General features: G+C 40.4%; 2 protein-coding genes across 4 annotated transcripts; one reads left to right on the top strand and one right to left on the bottom strand.

Annotated features, from left to right (window-relative positions):
- Positions 1–683: 683 nt before the first annotated feature.
- LOC139664445 (large ribosomal subunit protein eL22) lies at positions 684–7685 on the top strand. 3 transcript variants are annotated; one of them, XM_071543276.1, is made up of 4 exons: positions 684–728; positions 1598–1708; positions 1827–1951; positions 7491–7685. In XM_071543276.1, the coding sequence occupies exons 1-4, from the start codon at positions 717–719 to the stop codon at positions 7633–7635; spliced, it is 393 nt and encodes a 130-aa protein (XP_071399377.1). In that variant the 5' UTR covers positions 684–716; the 3' UTR covers positions 7636–7685. The 3 variants fall into 3 exon arrangements, with proteins under 3 accessions (XP_071399377.1, XP_071399378.1, XP_071399379.1); XM_071543277.1 differs by having other exon boundaries at positions 697–728; positions 1601–1708; XM_071543278.1 differs by having other exon boundaries at positions 717–728; positions 1604–1708.
- Positions 7686–8547: 862 nt separating this feature from the next.
- Positions 8548–18311, bottom strand: rcc2 (regulator of chromosome condensation 2). Its single transcript, XM_071543273.1, is given in 12 exon segments — positions 8548–9765; positions 10266–10343; positions 10894–10966; positions 12031–12136; positions 13065–13245; positions 13945–14111; positions 15359–15403; positions 15406–15472; positions 16528–16616; positions 16872–17003; positions 17574–17717; positions 18167–18311. Coding segments are annotated over 12 exon segments (1332 nt in total). The 3' UTR covers positions 8548–9660.
- Positions 18312–19335: the final 1024 nt, after the last annotated feature.

Genomic DNA, 19335 nt, shown 5'->3' with positions numbered 1-19335 from the left:
TCCTCATAGATTTTTTGGATGATAAATAAACTGATAAACTGTAGGTATATACTCTTCTTCATTGAGTGCCATAACCCAAAATGGCCTAATGCTGCCAAAAAAGGAATAAGAGAAGTGGTCTGACTGTTCAGACAGAAACTTCCTGTCAAGATGCTTTACATGGGTCAACATCATTTTTTTTTATTTCTTCCACTAAAGAGGTATGTAATAGCAGTCTTTTGCATATATGGTGGACAGGATGTCTAAGTATTAGTTTTGAGTGGAAAGATTTGGAATTTTCAGTCAATATTGTCTATTTTTATAAATTAGAATTTATTAATGAACATAAATGACGCTTTGGACCAATTACTGTTTAGCAGTAGCCTATTGTCTCTTAGTACTTTGCTCACTGATAATACAATCAAGGTTTTGTGTCTATTGGGCAAATTTCATATTCACAAGTCCATAGTAGATCACACTAAATCTAATTGTCACTTGTTTTGTACAAAAATTACAAGTCTTTCCTTAAACTATGTAATAATAATATTAATTTGTAGGTTGTAATGTTAGACATTTGTACATGCACTAAAGAGTACCCTATTGGGAAAACAATCCTGTTCTCAGTTGGAAATCAATCACCGATACACGGATTCAATCAATTAATCGGCGTTTGATTTGTACAGCCAAATGTCACGCATGCGCACTGTTCGCTCTTCCTTTCTGCTAGCTTCTCAGCCATGGCGCCTGTTGTAAGTAAAATAGCGTATTCGTAAACCCACCAAAACTGTTGTTATTCCGACGTAAAAACATCAGAAACCCGTCGGAATTTTATGTAGAAATTCGTAAATAAATGTATGCAGGTTTTGGTGTCGTGCTTTGAAACTTTGTGTGAGCATTTAGTTAGTGAGTTTTTTGTGGGGCCTGCTGCTAAATATCTTGGCTAGCTAGGTAGCTCACCACGTTGTTAACCTACCTAGCCATCCTGTGTTGCATGGCAGCATGATTTGCTTAACTTCTAAGTTGACACAGATGATGTCAGTAGCAGTCGATATTATATTAGATTATACAGTATGCTTGCTGTGCCAGTCCCAACGGGTCTAGTCGTTAGTCGTTACCTAGCCGTAACTGATGCCAGCCGTTCTCTCTCGTGTAGGGTGAATGTCAGGTTAAACTCCATTCGGAAATCTGATAATTTACGTTAATTTTGCCTTGCTTATTGGAAAACAAACGCACCTCATTGAAGAAGACTTAGGGCCTTTAACGAATAGTTCTCGTAATTTCGGCATACATTTAATGGACCAAATGAGTCGCATGTCTTTCCCACAGCCGTCTTCCATCAAAATACACCGTGGACGGCGGTAGCGAGCAGTGGTGAACCAGTTCTAAACATTAAAATAAGAGCGACGATGTAGGCTATTTGATGCATTCCGAATCGAAGAGCGGATTCTAACGGTTGATAAAATGTCGTCGACAAGCAAGGCAGCTTTACATTTTTAGAAAGCCCGAATTTTATATGGTAGTTTGGCGTGACGTTCTCCATGTGAGTGAGCATTACCTGTCGGGACTTGCCAGCTTCACCAGCCAGTCCGGTAAATATTTTTTGTCGCGCTCTGTTTAGCAGAAGAAGCAGAACACCGGCAAAGGTGGCAAGAAGAAGAAGCAGGTCCTGAAATTCACACTGGACTGCACCCATCCTGTTGAAGATGGCATTATGGATGCCGCAAACTTTGTAAGTCCATTACACACACGCTGTTCTCAGCCATTGACGATGAACGTTGGGACATTAGTAACAGCTGATAAGTGGCTGTCAGTGGCGTTTTTACAAGTGTTAATGTTAATGGTTCCAGGAGCAGTTTCTTCAGGAGCGCATTAAGGTGAACGGGAAAGCCGGCAACCTGGGTGGTGGTGTGGTCTCCATCGAGAGGAGTAAGAGCAAGATAACAGTATCCTCTGAGGTGCCCTTCTCCAAAAGGTAAGAAAACAATTACACTTTAAACCAGTGGTTCTCAACGGAGGGTCCGAGGACCACCAGGGGTCCTTGAGGGGGGGTTCCAGGGGGTCCCCAGCAAATTGATGAATTGTTAAACTTCGCCATTATTTCATTTACAAGACGTGAACACAATTAGAGAATGTAGAAGAATGACTGTTTTTATCATAGTTTCACTGTTATCTCTCTACCTACAATACAGATAGTCATGGAATTCTGGACAAAATCGTATCTAACAATAAAAATATTCTCAGATTTGGGTCCGAGAGACAAAATCTCATCAAATGGGGGTCTGTGGCTCTAATGTGGACTACATTAGGGGAAAAAGGTTGAGAATCACCGCTTTAATCAATTACACTTTAGTACCTGCGATGTGAAAGGTAGGAACAGGTCAGACTAAGGTGGGAGTAGGCAGACAGCGCGACTCAACAAGATGACAGATTTTCCTAGTGCATAGTCCTTAATCACAGGAAGTGTTAACATTTAGTTCAACACACAAATGCTCTTAAAAGATAATTCTGGTTATTTTCAACCTGGGCCTTATTTTCATAGTTTTTGCATCATGACGATTAATTGTGTCGAAATTTCATCGCTTCGCCGAAGAGCTTTACATACCTCCAGTTTGCAGGGAGCACTACTCTCCAATACATACACACACATACAGGGCAGCAAACACAATCTGCAACAGCACAACCCAAAAAACCATTAGAACGTCTTTTCAACAAGAAAACACTCACACTGATTGTATTAGTGTGAATGCAGCTGATACTTTTTATTTTGTAGACCTTGGACTGCCGACATCAGTGCATTCTCTGCTATGTTTACAGCTTGTGTTGACACGCTTCCACAATTTATGATGCCAGGTGGAGGAGGTGTTGGAGCCCGCAAAAATACCCACATGCACTGCTTGTAATTCGCACTCGGAGGTTGATGTGAACAATCAGCAGTTTGTATTTACAGAAAATCCCATATGACTTGAACGCAACATCAGAGAGTACATGTGGTCTACTTGCCAACTAACTCATGCTAGTTCAAATAACTATGTTATATGCAAGTTTCAGACAGTGGATAGTCAGACATTGGAAACGGGCAGGTCCCCTTACAGTGTGAGTGTTTATTGTGCTGAAAGGATGTGTCTTAATCTCATTTTGGGTTCAGCTGTTGGAGATCGTGTTTGCCCTGGAGAGCAGCGCTCCTGGCAACTTGGAGGCATGTAAAGCTCTTGAATGAAGTAGTGTAGTGTCGAGAAATTTTGAACACAAACATACTCAAGGTTCAGTTTTTATGTTATGATACATTATGTTTGCGTCCGTCTGTCCTTCCGTCCCATTCTCATGAACGCGATCTCAGGAACACCTTGAGGGAATTTCTTCATATTTGGCACAAACGTCCACTTGGACTCAAGGATGAACTGATTAGAATTTGGTGCTCAAAGGTCACTGTGACCTCACAAAAGACGTTTTTGGCCATAACTCAAGAATTCATACGCTAATTATGACAAAATTTCACACAACTGTCTAATAGGGTAAAATGAAGTGATGGCATTTTAAATCCAAAAGTTCAAAGGCCAACTTCACTGTGACATCATAATGTTTTGCTTACCACTGTAGCCGAGAAAACCATCTTGGGTCATTCTACAAAAATGGTGGAAGTGCTGTCACTTACTTTTGCAGACACCAAAATCCTTTAAGTTGACCTAATAATCACATTAATTATATATGTTCAATATATAAGGACTGTCCTTGCAATGATAAAAGCTTATTGATGATAAAGTTTATTGGCGGAGGCGTACAACCGCGAGGCGGTTATTTCTAGTTTGATCATATGTAATGTATATTGTTTTTCTCTGGAATGTATTCAAATGTCTACTATAGTCAAGTGGGCACATAATTCAAAATGGTAATCTAGAATCAGTGTGTCAGTCGAATAGTGTCGATAACCGTGTTGAATTGAGAATCTGTTTTAAATCAAATTGTGAATTGAATGGTGAGATTCCCACCCCCGCTGAACAGCTGCCTGGTGTCCAGCTCCCATGATTTGCAGTCTTTAGAACTTTTTGAATTTGCAAGGTGGGAAACTGTATAATGCACAAAAACAGATTGTTTATTTGCTACAAATATTGCTTGAACAAATGCAGATACCCATCAGCTGCAGTTTCTATCACTGTTAGCATTTCTGAGATAGTAGTTCTTACAACTTAACCCTTGTCTGTATTGTTTCGGTTTAACTTGATCTCATGTTTTGTTGGGAATGTTGGTTAGATGCCTCCCTGAAACCTCCCTGAAAACATTTGTGCTGGTTTTCATCTATATCTGTTGATCTTGAACTTGCATTGACATGAGTGATTGTTTGATGGCTTGACATGGTGGTGTCATTTAAGCCACTCCCCCTTTCCTGATTGGATATATTGATCCTGAACTTACATTGAAATGTGTATCTGTTGATCCCAAAGTCGCATTTACATGAGTGACAGAGAATACCCTGTCAGTTAGTGATGTAATTTAAGCCCCTCCCCTTTCCTAATAGGCTGCTTTTGGATGGTCTATATCTATTGATCCTGAATGAGTGATAGCTCATTGAACTTGGGAGTTTCCTATCAGTGATGTCATTTAAGTCCCTCCTCTTTCCCAATTAGCAGTTTTTTCAGTCAGAAAAATTGTGCTTTATTTGATCATCTATGATCCCAAAGTCACATTGACATGACCGATGGTTTGTCAGACTTGGGAGAGAGTTTCTCATCAATTTATGATGTCATTTAAGCCCCTCCCTCTTTACGGATTGGCTTTATTTTGATCATCTATATCTATTGATCACAGCAGCCAGAGCGAAGGCGGGGGTTGCCCGCAGCTCCGCCTGCTATTGGTCCGTAATCGGCGACCTGTCGATCACTGGACAGGCGACCTGTCAATCACTAGGAAAACAGCCCCATTTTATAACCGTTATTTCCCGTTACTGACACAGTTATTTTGAAAATCACCATATGGACACATAAAGTGAAATTAGCTATTAGAGACCGCTCGTCGAAAAAATGTATTGACTATATTTTGAGTGAGAAGTTGAGCTGTGGTCCCATTGACTTGCATGGAGTTGGGCGGGATTTGGAGTCTTTTTGGAGCCAGCCTCTAGTGGTCGGTAGAGGAATTGCAGCTTTCAGCCACTTCCTTATTGCCTTCAAAATTCATCCGTAGTTTTGGCCGCTTGGACCCGGGAGTGAGTATTCTTGGTGATGTGTTTAAGCCCCTCCCCCTTTTCTGGTTGGCTGTTTTTAGTTTAATCTGTATCTATTTATCCCATTGAGATCAGTGATGGCTTGTTATGCTTTCATTAGGCTTTTTTATTCGTTTCATAGAGCCAAATAGATCACCGTTTATCCCGAATCATGTACTTGTTTTTAATACCTGCTGGTCTGACTTTGACATTCATCAGCAGGGCACAAATCTGAGAAGGAATAAAGACTCCAATTGTCTAAGAGGGGCAAGGTGAGCTCGCTCCCATCAAGTCTGTTCCCCAAATAAATCCAGTGCTCACCAGTTGAGCCACGTTTGTCATCTGATGCAAAGTATACCAGGACAAATTCACTCTTTAGATACAGCAGTCGTTATTCAATAGAGTTGCTTATCATTTCTATATGCAGTAGATAAAATTGAATTGCAGATTAAATATGGTGCACTTCAGTACTACTGAGATACTGTAATGGCAAAACTTGATGATATCAAGTGATGCCAAAGGTTAATAAATATTGGCATAGGACAGCAGCATATGTTGGGGCTTATTGAGTGGGTCCAGTAAAGGAAAAAAAAACAGCAATGGTGGTGTTCAAACCAGTACAGCAACACTCTATCTTTTACTCCAGGCAAGGCAGCAGCACCACCAGTGTCTACTTTGGAATTTAATAAACTTTTTGGTCAGATGTCATCGGTCACAAACACCTAATGGACATTTTTCCTGCTGTAAATACTAGGTGGAGGGGTGGGGGGGGGGGGGGGGGGGTTACGGGTGCCTGGCTAGAGTCCTGCTTGCAAATGATTGGCTTTCACTTTACTACAGCAGCTGAATATCTTAACAATTATTCTCAACCTTTTTCACATCAAGGACCCCTAACTTAGTCCACATTAGGGCCACGGACCCCCATTTGATGAGATTTTGTCTCTCGGACCCAAATCTGAGAATATTTTTATTGTTAGATATGATTTTGTCCAGAATTACATTACTGTCATTAGATAGAGACAACAGTGAAACTATGATCAAAACAGTCATTCTTCTACATTCTGTAATTGTGTTAACTTCTTGTGAATGAACTAATGGTGAACAATTCATCAATTTGCTGGGGACCCCCTGGAACTCCCTCAAGGACCCCTGGTGGTCCCCGGACCCCACGTTGAGAACCACTGTCTTAGACTCTTACTCACTCTCCACATTCAGAAAATCCCTTAAAACACACCTTTTAAAAACTGATTTAATTTGGCCCCTTGGTCTTTTGATTTAAATGATCATGTCCTTCGCCTCTCTCGATTGTACTATTTGCCATAATTAATATTTAAAATCTTTCATTCTCTTATTCATCTGTTGACATTCATGTTTTCCTGTGCATCTCGTGTATTATGTAAAGCGTCGTTGAGTATTTAGAATAGCATTATACAAATAAAATGTAGTATTAGAATGAAGTTATGTTCACTTCCTTCCGTTGACGTTGCATGCATTTGCGCTGCCTCAAAATCATTTTTTGCCTTCTGTCTGGTGTAATCAGTAAAATCATCAACTCCATTGTAATGGGCAAACTTTGTAGAGAAGCTAAAATAAAGGTTATATGATTCTGTGACCTCTGGTCAGTCTTCACCAAATGTGTATATCCAGTAGTAGGCCACACAGGCTGGGACTTAAGTTTAACTAAATCATCTGTACCTTAGTCAAAAACTTGAAACTGAGTGAGCAAGGCAACAGGAAATGCATATGAACTCATTATAGGAAACTGACTTCCATCATTACACTGACACACCAGATTTGGAACACGGTTTTTACCTGTAGATTTTCTGAATGGTCAGCCAGCAGTACCTGCTGGTCTGGGGATTTCTAGTCACCACTTGTTTTGAAAGCCAAGTCTACAATGTTTATGCATTTGTTGAGTGGACCCAAGTAATATTTGTTTGTGTCCAGGGTCATTCATATCGGTTAGTAACTTGCCTGTTTGAAGTTAGATATTTAGCACCAAGCAAAAAGCCTGAATATCAGCAGTGACTGGATCCTCAACTGTGCTAAGGATGCAAAAAATTTGATTTGACCGATCGAAGAAAATAAAATGAAAACCCTTAGCTCCAACATTTACCAACAGTCTTGGGATTTTGATTGTAATGGGTGTAGAAAGCTGCTAAAAAGCATCAAGTCCGAATGTTTTAAAAATAATCAGAATTGGCAGGCGGTGATCTTGTCGCTAGTGTCCCACTTATTACTGAAAGGCATATAGCCCAAGGAGGTTTTATATGATACAGCCAAGTGAATCTGAAACCCACTTATGTCTTGTTTGCAGATACCTGAAGTATCTGACCAAGAAGTATCTGAAGAAGAACAATCTGCGTGACTGGCTGCGCGTTGTGGCCAACACTAAGGAGAGCTACGAACTCCGATACTTCCAGATCAACCAGGACGAAGAGGAGGAAGAGGATGAGGATTAAACTGAAAATCTGCCTGATTTTGTACATTCAATAAATTGTTTAGAGTACAACTTTTTGTCGTGGTCTTTGCAATGAATCGGTAACTTATTGGGGTATCACACGACAGATGGGTCTTGTAGGCCAGTTTGCCTAGACACTGGCTAAATACATATGTAACACAGCTTGGGTTAGCTGGCTACCTTGATGTCATAGTGCTGTTTTAAAATCCCCTTAAACATTTTAGTATTGTATTATTGTAGGGCCTAAAGGAATATTTGTTGATTCTGTCGTGCTGCTTTAAATCTGTCCCTGGACCTGTCAGACCTCCCTCAAAACCAGTGAACCAGCAGCTTCACCAAAATGGAGGGCAAATCTCCACTTGGTAATCATGCAAAACACCAATATAAACAAGAGTCAATATTTTCAGGAAAAATGTTTTATCCTTAAAATAGCCCAATTTTATAATTTACAGCAATTTGATTCTATGATGTACTATGTGTTTTCAGCCTATAAAGGTGGATAACCTGAGTCAGGTGGGTTTACCCTCCACTGCATCCCGGCTGCCGTCTGCCTCTTTAAGACTGAACTAATTAAGTTAGCATTGAAGATATTAATTCAAGAAAAATGAGAATAGACACACTGCACTTTCAAGTCTCTTTGCCTAGTATTGCATCTTAAAATTGAGGCCATTTCACTTTAATGCAGTTTCATCTGCTTTCTACCAGTGTCAAGAAAATGTCACTAAATTGATTTGCATTGGAAACAAGTGTAATTGCCTCACCCTATTGGCATTTTTTTCCTTTAAGAAAAATATCTTAAGATAAACAAGACTAAATACAATAAATGACTTGTTTGGATATTTTTACAGTATAATGACTGACACACTAGTCCTGCACAAAGTCTGACAAATAGAGAATTGAGGAACAAAACAAACCAGTTTACATGAATCTTTAATTACCATTTCAATGAAAAAACATTTTAAACCCAGAGACATACACCAGCATAACAAATTAATGCAGTACAGGTAGGAAAAAAATAGGACATGCCTGCTCTAGCACACCTTGGTCAATGTTGAACCATTTCCACAGACAGTGCATTAAATGGCTCTGCAAGATTTAATTCTGACCTGGTCCTGAAACCGCTTTAAGCATTGGAATAGCCAACAGTACTCAAATTAGACAAAGATAAGAAGACCTATGGCCTTGGAAGGACTGAGGTGTGCATCCTTGATGCGAACACTTAAGACTTAAGTGGAAAACAAAAGGAATGTAACATTAATGAGTGGAGTGCACAAAGTCAGAACATCACGTCCCAAACCTGATTGTATTTTCGTGGCAGCAGCAAACATACCTGGTAACACTGCCATATGAACAAAGTCAGACAACTGGATCGTCTGGAACATCAAAAACTATTGGTAAATCCATATCCTGAAAGTACACTTTTGAAAAAGGCACAGATATGGAGTGTTGGTCTTTGAAAATCCCTCACTGGAAAAAGATTGAGGGTCCTGATGTAGCACCCAGAAATGTGTGGGAGACAATTAGATCAGCTGAAATAACTGCAATATAAAAAATAAAAAAAAGAGAAAAATAAACAGGAGAATTGAATGAACTACAAAACGCAGAGGGGTTGGGAAGCACAACTCCGGAGAGTGTGAAGTGCTTTGAGGAATTTGTTGCTGGTTCTTTGTAGCAGTGGGAGGTGAAGATGTCTCGACCGTCCTGTGTGAGACCCGGGACAGACACCGTTGGTCCAGAGGAACTGTCCTGTCCAGTCCAGTCCCTTTACTGCGGCACTTTTTTTTTTTTTCTGATTTCAAATGTCCAAATTGTTGTTGAGCCAGTTTGCTGGTAGTAGAAATGTGTGCATCCTCACCCCCCCTCCCCCCCCCCCTCCCCCCTTAACTCAACCATCCCACTAGTACACCGTCATGGCCGACAGTGACTTAACAGATGCAGATGCTTCCTGAGGAGCATCGCTGGCCTCTGCTGAAGTGAAAGAGGTGGAAAAAAAAGGTGAGAGGTTGTTGGGGTTTTTGCGGGCCGATCAAAGTGTTCGGGGGTTGTACTCTGGCAGCTTTTTCAGTTTCTCCTGCTCCTGTTGGCTGTCCTGTCTGGCGATGACCAGAGAGTGAGAGTAACCCATCACCACCTGCAAACACACACACACACACACACATCTCAATAAGTTACTCTGTTCCATTTTCAAAATGACTATTCTCGCTGCTTAAAACTGCAACATGCTACTTTTTAATAGGGCTGGGACGATATTAGTATTGCGATTCGATATTACAATTTATTGTGATTTTTGTTTGCTTTTTTTAACACTAGACCATGGGAAAAAGTTGAATCATACACTTCTACAGACTGTATATCATGAGTCATATTTCCAAAAACAATGCACATCACATGTCAGTCTTTCTGAGATTTATTTCAGCAGCATCATTGCTATACTGCATATAAAAGTGGTACATAAAATGTACAATGGAATGAATAAAAATATATATATACTTTTTGAAGTAAACTGCTACATTTAACTGTTCCTGCTCATCAATATTTAAATGATTTTCTCTGAAACTGAAAGAACTCGACTGTAATGCCAAAAATCGATTTTATTGAAAAGTTTTTTTTTCCATTTGTGGCAAATTTTACCTGTTCAGCGTAGATCCCGTCCAAGGTCTTGACCTCCTGGGCAGTGGTGGAGGATTTGGGCTTGTTGTCTCCATAACCCTGTAACAAAGCAACTACTGAGCTCCTGACTGTATCGCAACATAAAATACCATAATGACTGCATTACAATTGATAAGGATAATGTCAGTTAATGTCATATTTTTCGTACAACAGGACATTATGTGAGATACTTTAAGTGGAGGGTTCAACTGATGAGTTTTTGAAGGATGACATATTTTTGGGTTTAAGTCGCCAATAGCCGCCATTTGTATCAACATTCAATATCTTTAAATTTGAAATTACAAGTATTCAGTATTCAGGAAAAGCCTCTGAAACAGCATTTAGAACATGGGACACACTCTGCACTGAAACCCATATTTTGTGGAATCTGATCAAAATGTCACATTACAGTCAATTCAGGTTAAAGGCTTCCCATGGATAATCAGTTCTACAATAAATGTGCAATCGATCACACTGCATCATATCCATCATATCAGAGGTGGACAACACTGACTGGACCAGATCTCATTTTTTAAAAAGGACAATATCATATCGGCCCCATATATGGCTCTAACCCTAGTTGAGGCCTCATGTCAGCCTCGGGTCTTACCAGCTCTCCAAAGGTAGGTGAGGGTCCCCAGCTGATCGTACTCTCATCTGCCGCAATAACGATACTGCTCTTCCTGTTGAAAGAGTAGCAAATTGCACTTTAATTGTCCACTAACTTCAATTCAAACAAAATACTTGTAATCACATTTTCACAATTTGGCACTTGTTGAGGAATTACTTTTGGCATACTGTTAAGTTGCATGATAAAAGCAAAGATAACATACGGCAGCTCTAAAATATAGCATGATGGTTTAACCACTCACCTGACAGTGCATTACAGCAATATATAATGATTCATAATATTTTGTGGCCAGGTGTGTGCTTCACAATGTAGAAATTAAGAACTAAGAAAGAAAAATCCAGCCTTGGATACTCTTACACTTAACGATCTGTGATGTTCAATGCATTCCAGTAGTTAATTTGTGACAAGTGCTGCAAAACAGTAGGGCTGGGCGATATGGTTGAAATCAATATCATGATAATCATAAGGATTTTTCTCGATATCAATATATATCACGATATGGCTCACATATGCAAAATCACGTTAAATAATCAAATGAATGTTGAAATTTTCAAATAATATTCCTACCATACCTCATTTTATGAGAGTTTTTAAGTGAAATTTGCTTGTCATCATCAATTCAGACAGCAGAAATGTGTGTCACGATATCAAAATATCTTCATATCATCACGATATGATTCCACTGAAAGACGATAAACGATAATACTGAGTTATCGCCCAGCCCTACAAAACAGTACTTATTGATACCAGTGTTAGCCAGCACTTTAGAATAACCATCTCTGTGTGGGACTGAATATGGCTTTTAGCCCATAGATGAGAGGCCAACTCCCTCTAGACGCCCCCTCGACGCCCTCTAGAGGCCATCTAGTGAAGCGACAGGTGTATGACTGACTGTCTGACCTGAATTTGTCTCCTGATGCCATCGGCTGCTCCGTGGGAAAAAGGTAAATTACAACACTTCACAAATTAACTCCAGGAATGCATTGAACATCGGGTTGAGGGTGGAGTTTTCCTTTCCGGCAAGACAATAAAATGTCCTCCATACTAAATAAGCAGATAAACCTGCCAAGCCACAGACGGAAGATAAGAAGACCAACAAAAATCTGTAGCACTCACCCACATGCCAGGCTGCGAACCTTCCAACCACATAAATCCTGCACAGCTTTAGGGTACATGGTCGACTCCCGGGAAGTGTTTGTTACCCCCCAGAAAAACAGCCCTCCTGCAAATACAAGGCTGATGAGAAATCTACAACTTCCAAAATACATAATACAGGGTTCCTACACATTTTCAATTCAAAAATTCCATACTTTTTCCAGACCTTGATTTGTTTTGAAGATTTTGTCTGGTGTTCAGTATGATTTAGGCAGATAGACATCTTGCCCCTGCTAACGAGATCATATCACTGTATAGATTGTTCTTCACAGTGACAAATATCACAATATGTGAGATGATTGGCAGGGTTCCTACACGGTTTCCATTTTAAAATTCCATATTTTTCCCAGACCCTATGTTCTTGACTGGATTTGATTTTGGTGGGTATTTGATATAATGCATGCTGACAGCGGCTGGGTAATAAGAGCGTCCCTCTATCTGAACATTATTCTTCACATCAACAAAAACTGTGGACTCAAAGTGGCATAAACATAAAAGCTAGAATTATGTGTGTATCGGACCTGAACCGCAACATTTTCCATACTTTCCCCAGACATTTTTTCAAATTCCCAAACTATTCAAGACCTGGATATGATCAAATTCATTTTTAATACTTTTCCAGACCTGGGTAGGAACCCTGATAACAGCGGTTGCCACACCAATTAGTTCATTTATTGTATTGATAATATCTTAGTATGGACAGGTTTAGGAAGCAATACATGGTTAATGTCAACTGTTGCCTACTTGAGTACTCACACAGCTAATCAACTACATAAGGTAGTGGTAAGGTCTGGTATTGAGAATGAAGAGCCTTCAACCCAACGCTTACGATGATGTCATGCCATTTTATCAAACATATTAGGATCATCAATCTGAAGCCCATACACTTCCACTGCATCAGCACATCAATGAGACAATTAAAAATGAACCTCTCATTACATGGTGAAAGAAATTCTACAGACACAAATGTGTGCCGTGTCGCGCTCCCCTCTTACCCATCTCGCTGACTGCGAAGGAGCACTGGTACCCAGTATAAATCTGGGCGGCACCGCGTCCAGGGAAGTCGAACAGCTTCACCAGCCGGGGAACCATCTCGTCCTTCTGCTCGGTGTGTCCCAGACGCCCGTAACCACCGAAACCCCAGCTGAACACTCGCTTCTGGGAGTCCAGCACCAGCTAGAAACAAATACACCCTTTATAGGCATTTCATCACACACACAAACTACTTTTCACACCTAGTTTAAAAAGTAACTAAACCCCAAACGCAAATCTGCGTAAAGTCTGACATCTCACGGTAAAAAGCAATCTACTGAAATTACTATCTGCTATTGGCTGATCTTTGGTGCAAACACGGAACACTTGAAATTTATTTACATTTTTTGGCATAAGATTAGGGCTGAACAATTTTGAAAAAATATCTAATTGCAATTATTTTGACTGATATTGCAATTGCGATCATTTTTACATCATTATTCTCATTTTCATTGAAAAACGTATTAAAATGATTATGGTGTGATTTTTGCAGGATTCTGTATCAAACAAAGATGTTTTCTTAAGTCTGTAGAATATGATGTGTAGGCCAGGACATCTCTGCAGCACCACAATATTTCATTTAAAATGGTATTTTGACACATTTCACCTTTAACAAACATTGCGCCTCCTGCGATGTGAAAATTGCAGTAGGCCATATTCCGATTTCCATAAAATTTCGATTAATTGTTCAGCCCTAATAAGAATGGCCAAATTTTAGGATACTGAATATCAAATAGCCATATTGGTCAAACCCTATTTGTGACTTTTAGGATATTCTTTTACCTCTCCCCAGTGTTTTCATTAAGCTTTATAAAAGTAGAAAAAAAGAGTCTGTTTCCTCACCGTGTGGTTGCCCCCGCAGGCCACATCTCGGACCACCACATTGGGCACTGGCGTCACCTGACCATCCTTGGACTTCTCGATGAAGATGGCAACCCGGCGAGGGATGAGCTCACAGTCAAACTCAATGCGCTGGGCACGAGCAATGAACTTCCCATCAGAGTTGTGTCCTGCATTAAAAACAGATCAGAGGGCTAGCTTAAGAGTCCTGGGTCCATATCATACAATTTTTCAAAGATAAAATACAGAATTTATACTAATTAGTCAATCTAATCTAAGTTTTGGGTATATTCACGAGTTGGTATTTAATACTTATCCCATCATAATCATACTGTCAGTCAAAGACAATTTCAGAGTGGGAAAAAAAGTCTTCAACCAATAGGGGGGCCATACTGCACTTATGAAACGGGCATATAAGATTAAGTTAACACCAAGTCACTATGAACAGAAAAGTCCAGGGGGCTTGGTTAATGCACCAATATTAAAGCAGAATTTGATGTATTCAGTGATATTAAAATATCATTTAATAGTTCATTTTAATAGTTCACCCAAAAACAAAATTTTTGGAAGCCAAAAGATAGGAACCGTCACTACGGTAGCAAGCAGATGCTGCCTTCAAGTGCTGTCGGAAATATTGCAATTACGGGTAGAGTGCATTTACCACTTTATTGGGTCGTTCAAGTGCAATAAGTGGCAATTTCAGCTAAATTATGGTGTAAATGTCAGTCTTTTCAAGTCACTTTGGGATCTGTTGGCTTCAGGAAACTTTGATTATCCTGGAAGAGACTACATGGAGCCATTTTATGGTTATTTTTTGAAGTCTGAAGACAGGTCTCCAGCAACTTCAGTTGTTTTGGAGAAAGCTGCAATGTACTTCTTCCGGGGATCTCCGGGACTGTTGTATGGACTAACAAACTTACCCGATTTTCTGCTGGCTGGGAATGAGTAGATAATGACCTAATTTTCATTTTAGGGTGAACTATTCCTTTAAGCCTGAAAATGTATACAGTAGGAATCGATAAAGAATCAGATCAACAAGAGAATCGAAAATGGCACCGGAATCGGTGAAATCCTAATACCCATGATACCCAACCCTAATCATAATCCATAAACACATCATACTTAAAAAGATAGAAATGAAATGTGGTCGCTAGGCTACAGTGTTGAGGAGCTATTTTTAAGCCTTATTTTAAGTTTTTAAGTTGAGCTTTTGTTTTACTAGAACATTTTCACTTATTTGCATGCACACCGCTATAAGAATTAATGAACCGCCAACCTCCAACATTAGCTGGCATCTGCTGTCAACACTGGTACTAACACTCCCCCCCCCCCCCCCCCCCCTACTGTTCATTAACAGCAGAGTTCCCTAAACACTTTCAACAAAGGCTGTGGATTTGCTTGTTTGTTCCGAGCATACCTAGCTGTCCATACTCTGGGCAGCCAAATGAGTACAGATTTCCTTGCAGTCCACCACCATGCTGAACTCGGCACCACAAGCCACCTTCACCAGCGGCTGGCCATTATATGAAATCTGTGGGGGCGAGAGAAATGTCCTTTTAATGAGACATCTCACAGCGAAACAGACGGTAACTAAAATCATCTTAAAAACTTAACAAGCTCCCACCCACACATCACCTAACATTAACAGAAAGAGAGAGAGAGACTGAAGATGAGATGCTAAGTATCTCCCCATCAGAGACAGAATCAAGTGGTTCCAAGCACTAACACATTAAGAAGAGATGAAAAGTGTATTAGATGTGGAACTTTGTATATCTAAAATCACAATGTCTGGACTAACAGTGACAAATTAATATTGATTGTTCAAACAGAATATTGCTGAAAAAACTATCTGTAATCCCTGAAATGTTCGTGTGTGATTGTCTTTTCTGATCAATGTTGTTCTGTACTATCTGTACATATTGTGTGAACATGTATTAGCATCCATGAGTGCTTTGGCAACACAAGTATACTGGCCACGACAATAAAACCAATCAAATTGTGAAAGAGACTTGATCATCAAGAGGGCAATAAAATGTCTAGTGTGAAAAGCAGTTATATGGACAACAGAAATTATTTTTTAACAGATAGATACTGCAATGTAGATATGACCTACAATATAACTTTTTAAATTTTAAGTCTACACTTTCCTTTTGATTGAATGCATTCAATAAATAAAAATCCTTCTCCAGCAACAGACAATCTTGTAAGAATATATTTACCTGCTGTGCTATTGTAACCTTAAAAGATGTAATATAATGGTGGCTGGCAAGTATGGATTATTGACCAATCTTATTTATTATTTCTGGGATGTGATTGTCCCAGGCACTTCTCAAACTCAAGTGCTTCATCCACTGATTGTGTGTACTGTAAAAATGCCCATATTGCAGCCACCATTATATTACATCTTTTGTACTTCAAGATCCATGTAATTTTGAGAGATTCTTGAACCCTATTCTACTGACCACTATAATAGAGCAGAGCTAAAACAAGCAGCAAAAATGTGGAAGATATTCTGGTATGTATCCTTATGAGTACAGGCTTTTCCATAGTTTACAGTGTCTGTTAGAAATGGCAGCGGTGGCTTACCGGTGCTGGGCTGAGGACGGCATCAGTCTGGTTTCCCTGGCCAAGCTGGCCCAGCTTGTTCTCTCCAAATGAGTATGCAGTGCCACCCTCTGGGGAAACACCAGCACGTCACCAAACACACCAGCATGTAACTGGCCTTCACAAGCTGTGCACTGATGTTACCAATATATCAAAAGGTCCGGTGCAATGAGAATTGCAATTGCAAATCTCATTGTATTGTTTAACAAAAGGACATGATAATGTTAAGTTAAACGAAATATTATCACCGCCAGTGTCATGGGAATTTGACAAATAACTTTTGAGAAACTCCCTCTGGTAGTCAAGACGATCACACTGATGCCTACCTGTGAGTGCCATGGTGTGGTTGCGCCCGCAGGCTGCGGCGACGATCACATGATCAGCCAGGGCTTCGATGAGCTTGGGGGCCTCTAGGCGCTTGGTATCGCCGTGACCCAGCTGACCCTTTTCATTACGACCTGAGGATCCCAGAAGCAACGGCTCAACACGGACAGCTCTTTCCCCTCTGGATTCAAACATGGCTACACTCCTCTGACAGCAACTTGTGTAACTTAGTTTAAAGCTACATAATGCAACTTTTCTTGGTAAAATACTGCCTTATATTCAATCTAAGTAATGTGTTGGGGCTTACCCAGAGAAATTTCACCCATCAGTGCTGCATGAGCTTGCATAGCTTGTCCCTTTCTAGCCTTGGACTGTGAAATTTTGTAATGACGATTATTGTCTCACAAATAATTGCGATTGATATTTTAACTGTCTTTTTCACCAAGCAGTGATGAGCACATGAAACTGAGCACATGAAAGAACTAAAAAAAAGTTCACATTATTAAAAGTACACAATGTGCTCTTCTTTAGTGGACATATTCAAATCTCACTTGCCAAAAGCTATGGGATTGGTCCAAAAACGGCCAAGTTATTAACCTATCAATTTTCAAAAATTTCCACAGACACTTACATCAACGCTGACATCAATCAACTTGAAATTCTACTGTCTTTCCTGTGTGACGTTACTGCACCGTGCTACTTACCCCAGCTCCACAGCTTGCCCTCGGTGGTAATGAGGAGGCTGTGGGCAGCACAAGGACCAGAGACCACGCAGCTGACCTGGACGTTGTTCAGACAGCCGTAGCGGTGGGGGCCCCACAGATTCTGGCCCAGGTTACGGTATGCCGCTGGGAACAAAACACATTACCCATCAATATCCGTCTGATAACCGTTTGATACACACACCATCCATCAATACCTGTCTGGTATCCCTTGGACAGAGACACCATTGATCAGCACTCATCCGACACCCTTGATCAACATTATAGAATTGATCAGTACTATACTGGTGGCTTGTGGGAAGCCCTTAACTTGAATTGATGCTAATGCAACATTTTGATGTTTTACGGCTTTATTGTACTTAACATTTTTCAAACGACATTACCAGAAAAACCAGTAGATGAACACCACATACTGGCCATGTCACCCCCCCCCCCCTACTAGAGCGTGTTGAAATTACCTGACTAAACCTTTATGCATTTAAGTGAGTAATGTACAATAATATGTCAATAACAATATCATTTGAATGTGTCGTTGTTGCTGTGTGACGTTCAAGCGCAGGATCTCGGTATCTCACCCATGTAGAAATGGTCTTTGTCTATGCAGCTGCTCCTACCGACGCCCCCAACCCCCACCCCCACCCAGTCTAAACAATGCAGACTTATCAGCGTGTACCAGCGTAGCAAGGCAAGGCAAGGCTGGGCCGGGGCAATCCATACCATGGCCCAGGCATCAATGGAACCACAGCAGGGAGCAGGAGAGAGCGTGCATACATATGAAAAGACATTACTGAATTAGGCAGCCAGAGTGCCAAGGAGGTCTCAGTGGGTTAAACACATATACGGCCTATGTATCACAAACAAAGGGATATGCGTGTGTACCCAAATACAGTCAATGTGACATCTATGTATTCTGGGCAGCCCACTCACCTTCAGTATTTTTATTCTCCGTGTAGTACAGTGATTTCACACTAGAAAACCGGGGTAACATTTTAAAGACCTCTACAAGTGAAGGCCTTGAATTTAAGTAAATCACATTCATGCCACTTTTCAGGTTTTCAGGAGCTAAAGACCCCTTGCATTTGTTCAAACACTGAGTTTATGCGACAAGCTCAAAAAGTCAAGGCGAGTGGAGCTGCAGGGGGAGAGATACGGCTGCCCAAGTTGTGTGTGGAGCTATGCTTGTTTTGACGGGACAGCCTGCAAGTACCTTAAGCACCTCCTACATATCGTAATCTTCTGAAAAACCATGAAGGTTCAGGGCTTTCAGAAGTTTGTTTCAGGCGGTGCTCAGTAGTACTTCGGACAAAGCATAAACAATGGGACATGGATCAGGCTGGTGGACCTGTACCACAGAATCACTTCATTTACCATGTACATTTTCCTACTACCTACTGTACAGGAACAAAAATGGAGCTGGGGCTTTAAATTCCAAGTAATTATTGAGAAATTAATTATGAATTATGGTCCAAAACGTCCACCTTTGTATTGAAGCATTATTTTCAGTTGTCTATCAAAGAATCAGGGCAAAACTCTCATTGTTCTTGCAGGATTACTGGGGCGACCAATATAACTTATCGATAACTTAAAAACAAGCCATTTATCAAAACAAATTGTTATAAACTTATTGTTGTGGTTCATCTTCAACAGTAGAAAATCACATGTGGGCATGCTTTAGTCAGCCTCAGACCTTTACCATTTCATGGATATTTGTGTATATCTAATGCGTAGAAATGGACATTCCCCT

Source organism: Centroberyx affinis, unplaced genomic scaffold (assembly GCF_046629955.1).
Source record: "Centroberyx affinis isolate AG114_WGS23_722 - 3 ecotype Tasmania unplaced genomic scaffold, CSIRO-AGI_Caff_v1 ptg004278l_1, whole genome shotgun sequence".
NCBI classification, from domain to species: domain Eukaryota; kingdom Metazoa; phylum Chordata; class Actinopteri; order Beryciformes; family Berycidae; genus Centroberyx; species Centroberyx affinis.
Note: the sequence above shows the minus strand (reverse complement) of the source record. Positions and strands in the feature narration are given on the sequence as shown.

Bases quoted from the DNA above. Each gene is read 5' to 3' on its own strand.
- LOC139664445 (XM_071543276.1), top strand. The intron at 1,709-1,826 runs GTAAGTCCATTA...TAATGGTTCCAG, and splicing joins TTATGGATGCCGCAAACTTT to GAGCAGTTTCTTCAGGAGCG. The intron at 1,952-7,490 runs GTAAGAAAACAA...TCTTGTTTGCAG, and splicing joins GAGGTGCCCTTCTCCAAAAG to ATACCTGAAGTATCTGACCA.